Source organism: Hyalella azteca, unplaced genomic scaffold (genome assembly GCF_000764305.2).
Source record: "Hyalella azteca isolate HAZT.00-mixed unplaced genomic scaffold, Hazt_2.0.2 contig4109, whole genome shotgun sequence".
In the NCBI taxonomy this organism is placed as follows: Eukaryota; Metazoa; Arthropoda; class Malacostraca; order Amphipoda; family Hyalellidae; genus Hyalella; species Hyalella azteca.
Window position 1 is genome coordinate 1 of NW_025934335.1, and position 17390 is coordinate 17390.

At 41.2% G+C, this 17390-nt stretch overlaps 1 protein-coding gene across 1 annotated transcript; it reads right to left on the minus strand.

Annotated features, from left to right (window-relative positions):
- Nucleotides 1-12299: 12299 nt before the first annotated feature.
- Nucleotides 12300-16671, minus strand: LOC108677246 (mucin-6). Its single transcript, XM_018165451.2, has 4 exons — nucleotides 16356-16671; nucleotides 14542-15208; nucleotides 13574-14360; nucleotides 12300-13301 (listed from the first exon to the last, which is right to left on the minus strand). The coding sequence occupies exons 1-4, from the start codon at nucleotides 16423-16425 to the stop codon at nucleotides 12900-12902; spliced, it is 1926 nt and encodes a 641-aa protein (XP_018020940.1). The 5' UTR covers nucleotides 16426-16671; the 3' UTR covers nucleotides 12300-12899.
- Between the last annotated feature and the right edge of the window lie 719 nt (nucleotides 16672-17390).

Here is a 17390-nt window from a genome sequence, read left to right on the forward strand (position 1 = left end):
AGCAGCAGCAGCAGCAGCAGCAGCAGCAGCAGCAGCAGCAGCAGCAGCAGCAGCAGCACCAGCAGCAGCAGCAGCAGCAGCAGCAGCAGCAGCAGCATCCTCAGAAGCGACTTGAGATGAAATTATCCCTGGGAACGCTGGCTGGGAGCGTATCAGTAATTGGGCACCACACGGGGGGCAGGCTGGGGGGCAGTGCGTGGAGGGGGGGAGAGGTGCGTATGGGGCATGGGAGACGTGATATTCCTCGAGAAATATACCTCATGAGAACTTCACTTCCCTTTATGCTCTTTCTACCCTCGACAGGCTCTCAGGTATATTCTCGAAGTCTTCAATAATCTGGCACTTGATCATTTAACAATTTTTAAAAATATTCATTTCAGTCGATTCGAGTAATTTTGCTTTATCAAGAATCTTGAAGATCTTATTACTATTGAAGATACAATTAGGTCTTTCTACACTTAATTGTATAATATAGGTTGCTAGCATCAGTCCCAGGCCGCTCACATTGTTCGTCATGCATCGAAAATTAAATAATATTCACCAATTACGCCTAACCGTCCACTCATTACGTTGACTTGCGATCACAAATGTTTTATCTTAGCGAAAATATCTGCGCAAGTGTCGCACGATTTAATCAGAGAAAATGCAGGGAGCACTTAATTTACGTTTTTATATAATTGCTTAGAGCAAATAAAGGAAATCTTTAAAGAAATTCAGCTATCTGCATTAAGAATTAAGTAAAGAATAATTAGACTTCAGATTTTATTACCGAAGTTATTTTTCAGATTCATATACGTTGAAGTTGATATGCATTCAAGTTGTAAGTGAAATATTAAATCATATAAACTATGGGTTCGAAAATATGGGAGTTTGTAACACGATCAACTTGCTGGTTTCTCCGCTCCTTAATAACGAATTAAGGAGCTTTATTAAGGACTTTTTCTTTTATTAAGGACTTCGAATTAAGGACTTTTTCTTTCACCTGTACCTTATATCTACAGAAGACTGGGCAGGGAGTAAGGGGGATGAGGGGGATGAGGGGGATGAGGAGGATGAGGGGACGAGGGGATGAGGGAACACGTCGCGCAGGGATGCCCCAGAGGGCTGGGGAGGGAGGGGCTAGAGGTGCCCCAGAGGGCTGGGGAGGGAGGGGCTAGAGTTGCCCTGGTATGAGAGGTCAGCGGAGGTTACGTAGCCCCGCAGGGGAGGCTGCAGGGCTGATGCTAGCCTCATCTCCCGAGCGTCGGGAGGCTGCGATGCTGTAGCCCCCAGGTAACTCTTTAAGAGGTTGAAGTTCTGTGAGGGTTTGGGGGTAATGGCTCCTGGGTAATGGGGGTAATGGCTCCTGGGTAATAAGGTCTGTGTGGGGCGTGTAGTGTAAGCTGTAAGGGATTGTAATTATAACCTACAGGGGTTGGGTCTGGATCAAGAGTCATGGGTGTTGGTAATGTAAATTAATTGGTGATGGAAAGTTGCGGCAGTTTGCAACAGTCATATAATAACAACAGTTATATATATAATAACTGTTATAAATATAGTTATGCATAATAAATTTGCAACATTTTTATATAATAAAGAAAGATCGGTGATACGCGAGTGTTAGAATGGTGTGCTGTGATGAAATGTTGAATTGGTGGACATTGCTCTTTTGTTTGTTCGTTTGTGCAGCACATGTTTGTTCAAATGAAATTTCGAAAATCACAAGTTTAGTATTTTTAGAGAGGCGAAATTTTTGTCGAAAATTTTTTTTTTAGAAATTTTCGAAAGACGAATTTTCTTTTCGAGGGAGAAAATTTTTATTACATTTTTTTAAATCTATATATCTGGGAGACCCCTGACGATGAAGTTAATTGCGAAGCAGGTGATAAACTGCTGCGGGCGCAAACATGAAGAGAGGTAATGGGTACTGGGGAGAAGAGAGGTGATGGGAGTGGGGAGAAGAGAGGTAATGGGTAATGGGGGAGAAGAAAGGTAATGGGGGGAGAAGAGAGGTAATGAGTGTGAGGAGAAGAGAAGGAATGGGCATGGGAAGAAGACGGGTATTGGGCTTGGAGGAGAAGATAAAAAGGTAATGGCAGTGGAAAGAGGAAGAAGGTAATGGTTGTACGGAGAGGGAGGAAGTTATGCTTGCTGGGTAAGGTAGGAGGTGATTGTTTAGAGCAATGGGTGAAGGTAATGGCTATGAGAGAGATCGCAGGCAATGATTGCGGGAGTTGTAGGAGGTAATGGTTGTGTTAGAAGGAGGAGGTAATGGTTGTGGCAGTTGTGGGAGGTAATGGTTGTGTTATAAGAAGTAGGTAATGATTGTAAGAGTTGTAGGAGGTAATGGTTGTGTTAGAAGGAGGAGGTAATGATTGTGGCAGTTTTAAGAGTTAATGGTTGTGGGAGAGAGATGAGGTAATGGATGCACAGATAGAAAATATACTGGAATCAAGAGCCTCGTGGTGGTGAACGCTCTTGACTCTCAGTGGGATGCTGGCTCAAGGGGGGGGGGGGTGGTTGGAGTATCAAAAGTATCACAAAATTACATATAGTAAAAGCTGCAAAGTTAAATACAAAACTCAGTACAAATATGCATGAGTACAAATCCCCCTCTACATAGAGACAGCATATTCCCAATGGTTCCTGCCTGCAGCAAAGATAAAGCTCTATTTAAATTAGGCAACTATGCGTGCAATGAAAATCAATGGACCATATTAGTGCAGACTTTCAATGCTTATCAAGGAATACATGTGACGTACAACAGTTGGACAATTAAAGAGAAAGAGACGAAAGCCAATGAGAACCGAGATGCAAATTAAACCGGTAAATACTTTTCAATAAGATGCAGATGAGTTCCGTTCAGCGATCATCTTGAAGGCAAATTTAGAACTGAAGACGTTCGCCTACTTTGCCTAGTTGGCCGTGCTATCGAAATTAAATCAGTTAGCCTAAATGCTCGAGGAAGACAGACTTGCCGACTCTGGTCTGCGCTGCTGTGTTCATACAAAGCACGTCTCGCACGTCGGATGATAAGCATCAGGCGTACACGTAACTGCTTCCTCTCGCTACTTATTATGATTAACATACATAATTTTAAGTTACTGCAACAACTACTGGCCAATTCGTACTGGCCGATGTAAAGTTGGGGCTCTCACAGCTTCTTTTAAGAACGATTGGAAAACTTATTCATTCTTACATGTTACCATTTAAATCAACTATCGTTATCAAGAACCTGAAAGTAATTTTTTCAGACTTTAATCGAGTATTGTTCAGAAATTATAAGTTAGGGAATGGTGATTTTCTAGCATTTGTTCTCTATTGGTTTATTGAAAGCGAAAGTTGGAGCCGATCTTTAGATGAAGAAAACTAATATTGTTAGATAGGATATGAAACAGAACATTAATAAAATGTTCCTGCACAGAGTTATTACAAGTGGATTATGATCATTTGAAAAGGTTAATCTTTATGTGTTTTATGTTGAAAGAAGCGAACATGCGACATGCGTGATCGAGTGTCATCCCTATTCGTAATCACATTAAATCTGAAACGCGGTCCTTTAATTCTTCGACGGATTACGAGGTTTCATCTCGCATACTCACAAGATAATATCTACCTTGGAGATTAGATAGAAGTGAACGGAATGATTGTCTTGCTTGGCGTTTCAGGAAAAAACTTTTTATCAGAAGCTACAAGGTAAATTACAAAAATTTCATATCACATTTGGTCTATTGAATTTTATCATATCTACAGAACCATATATTTTAATAATCCTTTTCGAGTGCCCAGCCACTGAAAGCCTATGCCACTTAGCTTTACATTGTATCACTGAGTTGTCCCATCATAGTAGAAAATATTCCCTTTTACGAAAAATGTTGTTGACAACCTGGATACACGAAACTTTCGTGAGCTTGAATGCGACTGAGCGGCGTAATGAAAGAGATAATTCACATTGAAGATGGTGGTGACACTAAGTAGGAAGTGCGATGCCGTGAATAACGAAGCCAAAAGAGCTACCTCGACCAGACGATTCATTTCCTTACAGCCTTGCTATTTACGCTGCGAGTTAGCACCATACTTAACAGATAAGATCAAGTCACCTGGGATGGTGTAGCTTTAGCTGCCCGTTCGCCTCATCCTAAAACTCGTGAGTGTCGGTTGAACCTACCACAGACGCAGGAAAATACGGCATTATTCATGCGTGAAAGCCCAATGATAGAAAAAGCGGGATTAGTATTGCAACAACACATACAATATATACTACTAAGGAACCTCATGTACACTGAATTTAATACTCCATTCATCAATGAGACGTCAACGACAACTGAGAGAAATCAAGTCCGTATTTAAAAATAAATCGAAGCTTTGGGTCAGAGCGTGATTCTCCAGGTAGCTCGAGGCTCGCAGGTATAATGCTTAGTTATCCGCTCCCGTCTACCCCCCAAGTGCTGGATGAACTAGTCACAGAAGAACCCAAAATAACTGCGACGTTCATCAGCGAACACCCACCGACCCAAAGCTGGTCAGGCTATGCCATCGATCGAAGACTGTCACCTACCGTACGTGTAAGGTAGTAAGTTTGCTGCGGCACTTGGGACTAGCCTTTGAAGCACCTTCATTAGCCCCCAAGGACCGAGTTAACCTTTCGCCCACGCTCTCTCACCAAATATTCAGCGTCGAGTTGTGCTTATCAATTAGCAGTGAGCGTAGTTTCGATTAGACCAGCAGGGATGTTGCACTTCAGCGGGGGATGACGTTGGCGAACTGCCCATGCCACGCTGGCCGCGTTGCCCACGATCGTTACGCGCTGATTGAATGGCTTACAAAGATGGTATGAGCCACTCAACCTCATGCCATACATCCATCCTCAAGTCAAAGATTTAATAAAATCATAAGGAAAAAACACGAAGATCCTCGTGGCAGGGACTGCGCTGAAGAAGTTTTACATAACAGTTTGTTAGATGGGAGGTCCCATAATAAAATTTTATGCTTAATTATATGACAGGAAACTGCCTAGCTTAACAAGATGGCTGATACATTGATATATATATCTCACTGGACCTAAATTAATGTTTCGTGCGATTAATGTTTCAGATTTAGCAAAACTCTTATTGTTTATTTCACTAACAATTTTATTGACCCATCTGAAAATACTAATTTAATTTCAAACCGATTATATGTCATTGAATAGAAATAGAATCGAATAAAATAAATTGAATAAAAATAGAATCGAATAAATGTCATATTGCAGTATCTTCTCTGAGGTGTGCAAGTGAAGTTAAGTATTCACACAATAGTAGCCTTGGTGTCGCCCTTACTTAGTTTAACTCTACCGCTTGGCTAACGAACATCTGCGTTCGTTACTTAACAGCCACTATATCAATAATTCAAAATAATTTACCCAAAAATGTATGCTGCAACTCTTATGGAAAAATCCCCCAAATTTTTTTGCTGGAATCTCAGCGCGATGCTTGCTGAGGAGAATTATATTTTTATTTCTTGCAAGGTCGGTCGGGTCGGTCGTGACCCATGACTCTGTTGCTCCACATCAGCAACAATTTCCTGATGATGTTCTTTGTGATGTAACCCTGGGCTGACTTTAATGAACCTGAGCCGCACGATCGGCAAGCCCTTGCTGACGCCCAAGAATTTCCTACCGTGAGCAGCGAGGTCCAAACGCGGCCTTTTTGGGCTACCGGCGATAACCGACATGGATCGTTGCTACCGCAGAAGCCGAGCCTTCGACATTGCCTCTGAGCCATGAGCCGGACGATCTTAGACATGGAACGTTGCTACCGCAGAAGCCGAGCCTTAGACATTGCCTCTGAGCCATGAGGCTCAGAGGATCGACGATCTCAGACATGGATTGTTGTTACCGCAGCATCCTAGCCTCAGTCATTGCCTCTCAGCCATGAGCCGGACGATCTCAGACATGGATCTTTGCTACCGCAGAAGCCGAGCCTAAGCCGTTGCCTCTCAGCCATGAGCCGGACGATCTCAGACATGGATCGTTGCTACCACAGAAGCCGTGCCTCAGCCATCGCTTCTCATCCACGATGCGAGGTCTCATGCATTGACGAAGTCGGCTCACTTTTACGAAGGGAGTCAGATACAGAAATTTCGAAGATAGAGGAGTCATTTCAGTAGGTAATAAATATTTTTGAGATTAAACTCCAGAGTTTGAAAGAGAAATTGACATCGTTGACTGAAGAGGCGAATTTCACCGAGTTAAGTCAGGCTCTACAATTCGGAATGCTGGAATTAAAATAGACACTTGTTAGTAAAATTCTTTAACGTTCGGCCTATTGTTACCTATTTGGTCGAGGTGGTTTTTGTTTAATTTAAAGACATTTCGGACGTATTGAAAAACTTTATTGGCTTCTTTCAGAACATTTGAATTGCAGAAGCAACTAAAAACCTAATTAACAAAATTTAGTTCATAGTACACATAGTTGAAAGTTGGCGCATCATAGAATGTCAATTAACGTAAGTTTAAATAATCGCCTCCTGTTTATAGAGTTTATTCGTCAATAGCCCACGCTACACACTATTTCATTGTTTACCCACATAATCCTACTTAAATTATACATTATATGACGAAGAAAAAGTTTAAGGTGAGATCACGACGAGAAGATCAGCCAAGCAGACGGAGAGCGCAGAGCAGGTAGCGTCCCTGCGACACGACTAGCCTGAAGGCGCAACTCGGGCCGCCTCAGGGGCAAGGGAGCCAACAGTAGTGGTCGCCGCTGCTGAAGACGAGCTCCCGGCGCTACTGCAGGCCTTCTGATGCTTATCTCGCCCTCAAACCTGGACATTCTTCGGTCGTAAATGATGGTCTTTGGCTGGAAACAAGAATGACCGCTCATTGCTACCTCGTGCGCCTGTAAAAGGGCGCGACCACTAGGCAGCGCCTCTAGCCAACTGGAGCTTGCGTGGCCCGAGCGAGAGCGAAATCGTGCCTGGCTTGATTTGACTTGCCGATCAAGGTGTACTCTGTTGAGTAATTCATTTTCTTCCTTTTGAATATCACGGGGGCCAGTTTTTAGGGTTGCCAGCACGAATAAAATCCCTAGAATGCTTCCAGCTGACTTGAAAAATTTTACCTCCAACATAGAGTCAAGGCTGTACGGGAAGTTGTGGTAATGAACAGCGAAGATGAATTGCATCTCTACACAAACGAGATTATTTCTATGCGCCGATACTGTAAATATGATGTGTGAGCGTAGTCTGATCAAAAATTACAGTTGTTTAAGCATATTCAAATCTCACCGAAGTGGACGGAAACTAAAAGGTGGAGAGAATTGACTTTATCTCGCGGACACCAAGACATTAATTGGCTCCAGTTTCTGGCATTCTGCTCCATGCAGTACCGCTACTGGAGCGAATTACATGTTTACGCGTCGAGGATTCTGCTCACAGAATTCAGAGTTATTATAGATAGATGTTCGTTGAGCAGCTAGAATCAAACTTTAAGCGCACAAAAAAATGTATTTTTTTTTTATTTTCCTCTTGCATTTAAAATGTGGAATTAAGGTTCTGCCATGCCACCATTTATTTGGGATTGAAAATTTTCAGGTTTCACTTTTCTTGACCTGAATTGGTATATTCGCTGAAGTATACTTATGTATTTCTGAACATCCAACAGTAGCTTTTTGAGTGAACTGCCATCAAAAATTTAGTTGAAGAATGTAATGTTTTGCTCAGTGTTGAATCAACTTTGCGTTTGGTTGAACAAAAATTTTACCCGTATTATCTCCGTTTCTTTAATGTGAGTCCACAAAATACAATCAACGCTAGTGTATGTAACTACATTGTGCACATCGCCACGACGAACACTACATCGCGTTCGTCTTTTGAGTTAAAGTTCAAGTATGAAGTTAGAGGTTGAAGCTGAAGTTAAAGAGGTCACAAGTTGAAACTTTTCACCTGGAGCCTAAAACTTTTCAGCCTGCAGCCAAGGTACAGCAGCCATGCGCCAGCTACTTGTTTTAAGATCAATGGGCAAATTCCCTTCATTGCGATGTAACGACGCGATAGTCGCATCATGGCCAGAGTTATTGCTTCTCGCAAAGATATTTAAGCAGAACGCATCTTGATGCGCTGGCGAAGACACGACACCGAAGAACTTCTCCCGATATCGCCTCGCTCCATCGCTTGGCCGGCACATAAATCTCAGCCACGAGACGCTCTCGTCTGCCCTCGGCTAGCCGTTAACAGGTCGTGGAGCTGCCGACTGTGTCCAGCCCCAGGCGTCGGTAGCAAACCGCTCTGCAGAAAACACCAAATAATAGTTGTAATTAACCGTAAATATTTTTACTTTTGCAGTACTACCAGTTGCAATAGTTGTGCTGCCAGAAATAGCGTAGCGATCGCGGGTTACAACGAATATTAGTGCTGCTATTGAGCAAGAATCACATAGTTGTTATTTCATATAGTATTTATAACTAAGCCAGATAATATGATTTGCTAGAATATTAATACTAATGTAAGTCTTCAGCGAATTTTAGTGAAGCTAAATATCAATATACCGAGAATCGAGCAGTTTGGAAAGACTAATTGGTTTAATGTCACTAAAAAAATATGTATCAAATATTATTGTCAGAGGAGAATATTTCGTTTTGCAATCAGCTACTAAGAATTCAGCTTAAATTCATAAAAAAATAATGAAATTTTGAAATGATTCCATCGATAGAACAATGGCTCAAGAAGCACCATTCCAACATTTTTCTCATCATATAGGTGAGTAAATAAGAAGCAATTCGCTTCATTGGATAATTCAATTCGGAATACCCTTTATTCACGCCATGCTAAATTTATGAATCAATATATCATTTCTCGCGCAGTAATCTTCTTATATTTGATCTTTGAATGTTTATTTAGTATATGACTAGATTTTCGCAGAGCAATTCAGTGCCCAGTGCCCAGAGCAATTGTAGTTTGTTGCCGACTATCATATCTTCTGTGATCATGAACACGTCAGCCAACACTTCTGCCACACTATACAATCTTGTGAGTAGATATAATAATATTCAATACATTCTTTACCGTGTAGAGTATTTGCTTCGATAGACACATCCTCAGGTTAGAAATATAGCTTTTGTTAGAAATTTTCATTCTTTTCAATGTTATCCTCAACATATATGTTGAGGAGACAGCTTCTTTCTCCTAAATGTATTTACCAGACTATAAACCAACGCGTGGACACTCCGAGTTGTGCAAATGCGTCTACAAAAGTCAACAGCTTCTCGGCATCTATTGTGAGATAAAAAAGCCCCGAGGCCTCTCATTCTGCGGCGGCAACAGCGCATCTCGATGCTCATTCTTCACTGCAGCTACGGTGGGTGATGGATAGTAGCGAGGCGGGAGATCGCTTAGAAGGTTCATACAGTAACAGAGTTCAGTTTGTTAGACCAGCAGGAATCTAGCGTAATTTGTTCGTTTTCACTTAACGTTCGATTAGCTCGGTCTCTTAGAACTGAAATGACAGCAAAATCAATTTTTGACTCGGCCTGCCTTCAGTGGCAAAGGCATGCAATTAGCAAACTTTAATGAGCCTGGTGATACATATGATGGACGATGGGGCTTTCTGTTCAACTCCAGTAATAATTATTCCTTAGTTTAAGCTTCTGCACTTCAGGTCGGTTGTACTCTGATATGGAGGCTTCGCGAGCATAGCAATATACTTCAACACTCCTGCATCTCCATGAATATTTTTACTGCAGTGAATTGCAAAGTGGTCTCACAGGTAGCAAAGAACCTTATCGAAATAGTCTGGAAACTATGCAAATGATGCAGGATATCATTTCAGACCGAGATATTAGATTATTTTATCGAAATATTCATCGTCGAAAAGAATTTAGATTTATAATCTACAGTATACTAAAAGCTTGTGAAACTTCTATTTGAGTGGCAAACAAAAGTATATAGAAAACGCAATAAAATAAATGTAAATTTTAAATACATTTTTGGAGCTTTTAAAGGAAATTTACTTACTAGTTCGATTATTTCCAATACAACAATTCATTAGGCAATCAATTTCCTTCCCAGCTGCAGATCAACATTAAATTTTTCAACATCGCAAAAATCTAAGCCACAACTTGACCTTATTACCTCATGTATCCGAGAACAATTGCAGGAAAGTTAAAAAAAAATGCAATGTCAATGAGGCCATCAAAAGCGATGTTCCCATTTGCAATAACCCACCCAAAAGTAAGCAAAGACATGAAATGGAAGATAAAAGATCCGGATCCAGAATCCCCTGGACCCGAATCGAAATTGAACCGAATTTCGCGCAGAGTCACGACAAATGTTGGGGATGATAAAAGGAGGCTTGAAGTGACGGCATGACCTGAATCAGTGACCCAAGGTAGCCCCTGAGAGGCGGCTCCTGCCTACCCATCACGACCCAATCTGTGGGCATGGGTTCTTGGATACCCTACACCACGCGTCTCATCAATACTGAATTGCCTCTTTGATACCCTGATGGCCGATAGGCACTTTTGGGATCAGGCCGGCGCAGGCTTGGGAGAGGGCAGCCGATGAGGGGCATCCAGAGAAATGATGCGCGTGAGAGGCGATGACTTCAGGTGATTTCTTATGTGGATTTTGACTGCCTTTTAGAAAGTGGCGCGCGAAGAAAGAACTTCTGATCGTTACTAGCTGTAACTTTGCTGTGATGCCCAGTTTTTAGTGCACTTGTTCTAACGTTTTTTTTTTCGCGTGAACTGAAGACGTCTAATCGACCTCATAACTTCGTTCAAACTTCTCACTTAACCAAGCAGGAAAACAGAAAAAGCTAGTTTATCCGGAACAGCCTCCCTGAAGATATTGTTGACGCTCCGAGTATGAACGCGTTCAAGAACAGACTAGACAAGGCCATGCAGGAGCATATTTTTAGTCCTGAAATGCTTAGTACCCTTCGTAACAACTGAAAGCCTAGAAACGATTTTAAACCTACCGTCCTTTGAAAAAATTTGATCAAAAGTCCAGTCTTTTAGATTTACGAACTAGTCAAGAAAAGCACAAGAATCGGCGACAGGCCTATCCGCAGGCCTATTCTTCAACGCCGAAGATACTATTCTATACTATACTATCTCATTTCATTTTCTGTATTTCCAGTTTATTCCGTTGACTGTAATAAAAATGAGAATATGCACACTTGAACAACACCACGTACGTGGTGCTGTTCAACTAGTTCTTGGTGACAGTGGGTATGACATCAAATCAAGTAGTGCTGGATCAACTAGCAATTGATATCTGGTGGGTATGGGACCGGACCAATTATAATTGGATCAAATGTAACTTGGTACTAGTAGGTATGGTACCAAACCAAGTAGCAGCAGATCAACTTGCACGCGGTACTGGAAAGTATGGTACCAAAGAAAGTATTTTTGACCAACTATATCACTCGGTACTGGTGGGTATGGTACGCAGTCACGTGCACAAAGGAACCAGTCATTAGTTTACAACAACTACCTCTAGTTTACATGATTATTTGTTGGTTACAAGGGACTTCTTGCTTGATTATTTAAACAGCAACATAAGAATTAATATGAACAAGGTTGTATTCTATCATAATTCAACAAGTTTTCTTCGAATTTTGAATATAAAAATCTGAACTCTCATTGAGGCCGTAATAAAAGGCGCAATTATATTGTTACCTCAATTCAGTTTCCATGTAGCAGGAAAAAACAGTTGATCTTCTCCGGCACTGTTGTCTCGAGTCATGTTACCATATGGCTCCGAATTAACATTAAAGCAACTACGGTGTTTAGGTTTTAAATAAGACAAGAGCCCACAGCAACGGGTACTTTACCATCATTGTCAAGACAATTCTATGATTCATTTCTTCATATTTCTGCACTGAGACGCGCTCAAGGCTGGTCAATTAAATTCTACTCGCCACATTTCTTATTCCATAATAAATTAGTTGATGATTATAAGTGATCCCGTATCTTCACAAGTTCCAATAATGAACTGAGCAACAGATCAAATCAGAGGGGTTAAGGTCCGTCTCTACGGCACGTAATTACATAGACTTAATACGGCAATTTCAAACTATGCATTGTCCAGAGATGAAAACCTTATACTCGTGATATGAACTGATTTGTTGGGGATTCCTGCCGCAGTGCTATTGATGAAAGTTTGGAGTTCGATAATAATTTTTTCAACAATTCGCGAATTATAGGACAAATCGCAGTATCTGGCCTGGTGCTTTACTTGTATTCGTACATCGTACGTAGTGCGCTCTGGACTCGGGTTATGCTTTCAGTCTTATAATTTATAATGTACATTCCACGTGAAAATAAAATTATTAGGTCGGAGATCAACAATTTTATTATCAACAATAATCGAATAAATAAAACAATGCATATTCACAAAGATCATCAGACTAATGTCTTGGAGTTCTTCAGTGTAATTACATAGTCTTTATAGATATCTCAAGCTTAGCTTACGTCTCACGTGGAAAGTAAGCCTTTCCTAAAGAATATATTCACAAAGCAACGAAAAAATTACATTATAAACCATCTAATTGACGGAAATTTGTAACAATGATTGTATTGCAGACATCGATGCGAATCTTGCTTAGATTATAATAAACTAAATAAAGAAACAAGGAACAGCAAATAATTTGATTTTCGCCAGTCACATAAGTTTGTCTGCCTTCAACCTGTAATCCCGAGAGACCCACGGAATGTACAGTATATTATATAAACGAAAAGCGATATTTCCTGAAAACACACTATGTAGTCATCATCGTTGCCAAATTTGAGGCGCAAGTTAAAGACAATAATTCTGCTTCCACATTGAAGCACAATTTTATAAGTAATTATAACCAATTTTTTCAATTTATGTCCTGGAAAAGAGCTATAGTGATATTACGATACTGCATCTCATTATTTTTATTTGTAATAAAATGATTACTCCTCGTGTGGAGGTGACGATGTGTTCGGTTCAGCACCAGGAGTTGCCGGTGAGGCTCTTGAGTTCCGAAACGGGGAAAGTTCCGTGTTCAGTGAACTATTTGAAATCCGATCATTTTGAGCCGCTTTACAAGAAACTTCGTTATTATTAGTAGAGATGTTGACAAAATTATTCATAATATTAGTAAGATTGGAAGGACCATCGATGTTTCTGGCTGCACTAAGTTTCGTTTCATTTATAGCATACACAGTACGACCATCACAGGGCATGGAGGACACGGAGGCTAGCATAGACCTGAGCTTGAGTGCCGGGCCAAGTTTCATGCCCAAGTTACCCGTCAAGTGAGACTCGGTGAGTAACGACAAACACCAGCCGTCGATACGCTCATCCAAGAACATCTGCAGATGGGATCAAAGGCAAATAATTAGAACAATTATAAACACTAGAAAATGAGCAATTAAGAGTATCGCAAACATGTTATAACATTTCAGGGCTGTTATTTTCAAAAATTGTGCCGGTTTAAGTTAATTACATTTACCTCTGCAACTCGAAATTGTCTGCATTTCTAAGTATGTAGAACTGAATGGCAAATTCGATTACAAAAAAACAAGCAATTTTTCTTTGGGATAAAAAATGGTTAATTAAAGTAGACTCGTTGTTTTTCACTTACATCTGCATATTCAGCACACAGATCGATACTCCTGACGAAGGCGCATACATCCTGCATTGACCACGCCAGCACCGCAGGATGCGCTGAAGAGGCATTCGGATTACAATCCTTCTGTTGAGTTTCTAGCATCGTATCTGCGGTCCCCGTAGATGATGAAAGTCGCTTATCTGGCAGAGGGCTTGCCTTCAACATTGATGGATAAGTAATATGCTTGCTGATGTCTGACGCATCAGACCGAGATTCAGACACATTTCCAACTCTGGAATGCGAGCAAAACTTTTGAGAAGATCTAGAAACGTCAGGTGATAATCTTACATCTGGTATATTTTTTTCAAAGTCTATAGGTGAAATTGGTTCTTCCAATGTCAGCGGAGAAAAGGTAGAAGCTTGATGAGATGAATCCCTTCGCAATTTTTTCGCAGAGTCGCTGGAGGAAAGATCCAGCGGAGAAGTATCGGCGTATCGCTTGACGGAGGAACTTAAGTTGTGTGGGGTAACGTCGAGGGAGGACGTGGCAGAGGCAGAATTACGGATCAAGTCCATGAGGGCTGCGGCCGACGAATGACGAGGACTGACTGGGGACTGGTACATGTCATTCATGGGGGAGTGAGGCAGAAACGGAGAGAACAGTTTAGCGGGGCTTGCTTTCGATAAGTTAAAACCATCATGGAGGGAATCGTCGGAACGGGGCGAGGCATTCAATGGTGAGGAATAACCTGCAGTGCCGGGCAAACGAGGGTTCAGGCCTCCACGCGCGAAGGATTTGCTCATTTGACTGGAAAAGAACCTGCAAAAAACGTATTTTTTTCTTAGAAAATTGTTCGTTGTTTGACTTTAAACATTCTTACTAATGTTCGATTGATAGTAGGAAGTAACTATTGTAACATTCTTACTTATGTTCGATTGACAAGGCTAAGCATATATCAAATCAATATACCCCAATAATCCTATATGCAAAGGATACTCACTCGTTGTTATTATTGTTGTTATACTTGGCGGCTAGACTCCTCATGAGGTCACTGCAATTACGCGGCAATGAAGGAGGCTCCATAAAGTGTGGACTTCGTGGCGAGGTTGTCATCGGAGCTGAAGTTGGGGTGCCCAGTCCACCATAAGAGGTCGGGTTGAAGCACCCAGGAGGTACAGCAGTAGGTGGAGTGAATGAAGAATGAGGGGGAGTGCCAGGAAACGAAATCGGTGTCTTCGTTCTAGCCGAGTTCTGGGACTTAGGAGAAACCGCTGGCGACGGCGTTTTGTTGGCGGCCACGGACGTCAGTGTTGAATGTGACGGGGAAGAGCGACTTTGTTTTGATTTATTTTTGCCGCTGGTCGCTGGGTTGGCATCTCGCGGTGCCCGTCCACCTTTGCTACTGTTTTGAGGGAGTGGATCAGGAGACAGAGGCTCCATTTTAACGCTGGTATGGCTTGCGGCAGAGGCTGCCACAGCAGACGCCGCTGCTGCAGCAGCCGTGAACTGCAGGAGGTGCTCTTCGTAGGCGCGGGAGAGTCTTTGCAGCTGGTACGATGATGGCGATGCTGCTGTGATGTGAGCAGGTGATGCAGGACGACATGGCGATGGGTTCGCCATGCTGGGCGCAGCCGGGCTTGGAGGAGCGGTTACAGGGAAACCATTACCTGCAAGACGGGAAAAAAGTCTGAAATTAGAGCAACTATCTTCTACTAAACGCTGGTTTGCCTTAAGTCAAAATCTTGGTGTTTACGAAATTTACCAGAAAAACAGGTTATGGCACCGAAATGAGGACTGACAGAAATTACAAGGATGAAAATATTTCGATTTTTAATGCTTTCTTGGGCAGTAAAGGCATGAATATGTTGGATTCAATTTAAAGAACAACAACTGTTCATATCCTTGTGGGATGACTACTGACTAGGAAATATAACTTCCTGTTAAATGTAGACCCACGAAACCCAGGAGCATCAGAGCTGGAATGTTCGATAGTCAAGATGAACTACGAGTACATAACTCATCATAATGGGTTTAACGTACAGGAGTTTTCAATATATGTTGCATAAAGGGACTTAAAAGAGCCGAGAAAATAGTATCGTTCTGTTCAAGGTAATGCTGCCTATCGATAATTAAAAGATCAAATTCGCTACCGTTTGAAGTAGTTAATGCACTTGAATAATGAAGAGGTCGATCCGTAGAATTTCAAAAAGATGCAATTTTTCTCAAACAAACCTACTGCAATAGCGCTGTAAATCCATCAATGATGCGACACAAATTCTCATCTATAATTTCAGGAAAGATGGAAATTTATAGATTCTTAATATAGAAAGTTTCCGCCTTAAGGCATGAGAGTTTGAAAATAAAACTTGAACATGTAATACAAAAGTTTTGGTATTTTTGGTTTTGGTCAAAGAAAATTCTAATAAATAAACACACGAGAAAACGTCGGAAAAAAATTTTGTGAATGAAATAAAGAGCAGTAAATTCAAAGATAATATTAATTAACTTAAGTATTAATGCCAAGTTGCCAACCAGTTACCAGACTAACAAGAGCGAGTTACTTCACAAGTGTTTTTTTTGCTGTAATTCTGTACTGTAACTAGCTAGTTCTTAAATTACATTCAAGGAGAAGATTATGTTCATGTACCTAATCCGACGGCGATCCTAAAATATAATTACAAAATATTTAATGATTTATACACGCATCAATGCATTGAAGGCAATTTGAAGAAAAATCATCGCACAGATATCATCCATATTTGTAAATTTAATTTAGTCAAACAGTTTCATATGACCATCACTATAATTACCTACCTGAGAATGGCCAACAGTAGCCTTGCCAGCCTGCGTGCTGCGCAGACCTCAGCACGGTTAGGTTGGTCATCGCAATGCTGTGAAGATAAGTTCAGCGGCGATACCGCGATGATAAACGGCTATATATCAGATTTTTTAGGCAATTTATCGCGAACAGTGAATTAATATGGCAAGTTTATTTCCACTTATTCGGTGGTTTTAAAATTGTCAACGAAATTATTAAGGTTGACTTTAAACTCAGAAAACGCCAGGATTTGAGGACCAGTCACTGACAGTGACCAAGACATCAAGGTAACACAACCACACACGACAGCTCGCTCGGTGCAACTGACTCAGTGACGCTCAGCGGCTCAGCTCAGGCTGCTCTAGTGACGGCAGCGTAGCTCCAGAGCCGCCACACGAACGCTCTTGCGACCGGTCAAGTCCACAGGAGCACCGAACCCACTTGACATTCTATGCCATTTTTGATAGACACTGCGGGCCAGGGCGAACTATAGTTTTTCGTGCTTACGTGCTGTTCTTTAGCTAAATTATAGCCGAGTTTTTTTTACGTTAGATATTGGTATCTTGAATGTCAATTTGATACCCAATATTCTAAATGTTGCCGAGACCGTAGTTTCGAGATTGTCGTTTCCCGAGACGGGTAACTTTATTCGATGTTGGGTGACGGACACGGTGGGGTTTAGATTTGACTAGACTCTCTCTCAATAATCATATTATTCTGAGACATTATATCAGATAAGCAGAGGTATAGTAAACCAATCAGTTGCATCTTAGGAACAATAGATTATATCGTGCATGATCATTGTAATTATCTATGTCGGTAGATCTTGTTTTCTGGCTGCAGTTTTGGTCTTTGCTTATATTTCAGAGATGGTTATTTTCCAGATTAATAATTCATCTTGACTTCATCTGAATAATTAATGAATAATAAACCTCTTTTTTCAATTAGAAAGGTTTTCCAGGTGATTAGTTGTTTAAAAGTATAAATAAGAATTTCAAAGGAACTGCAAAGACCACTCGTGAAGCAGCAGC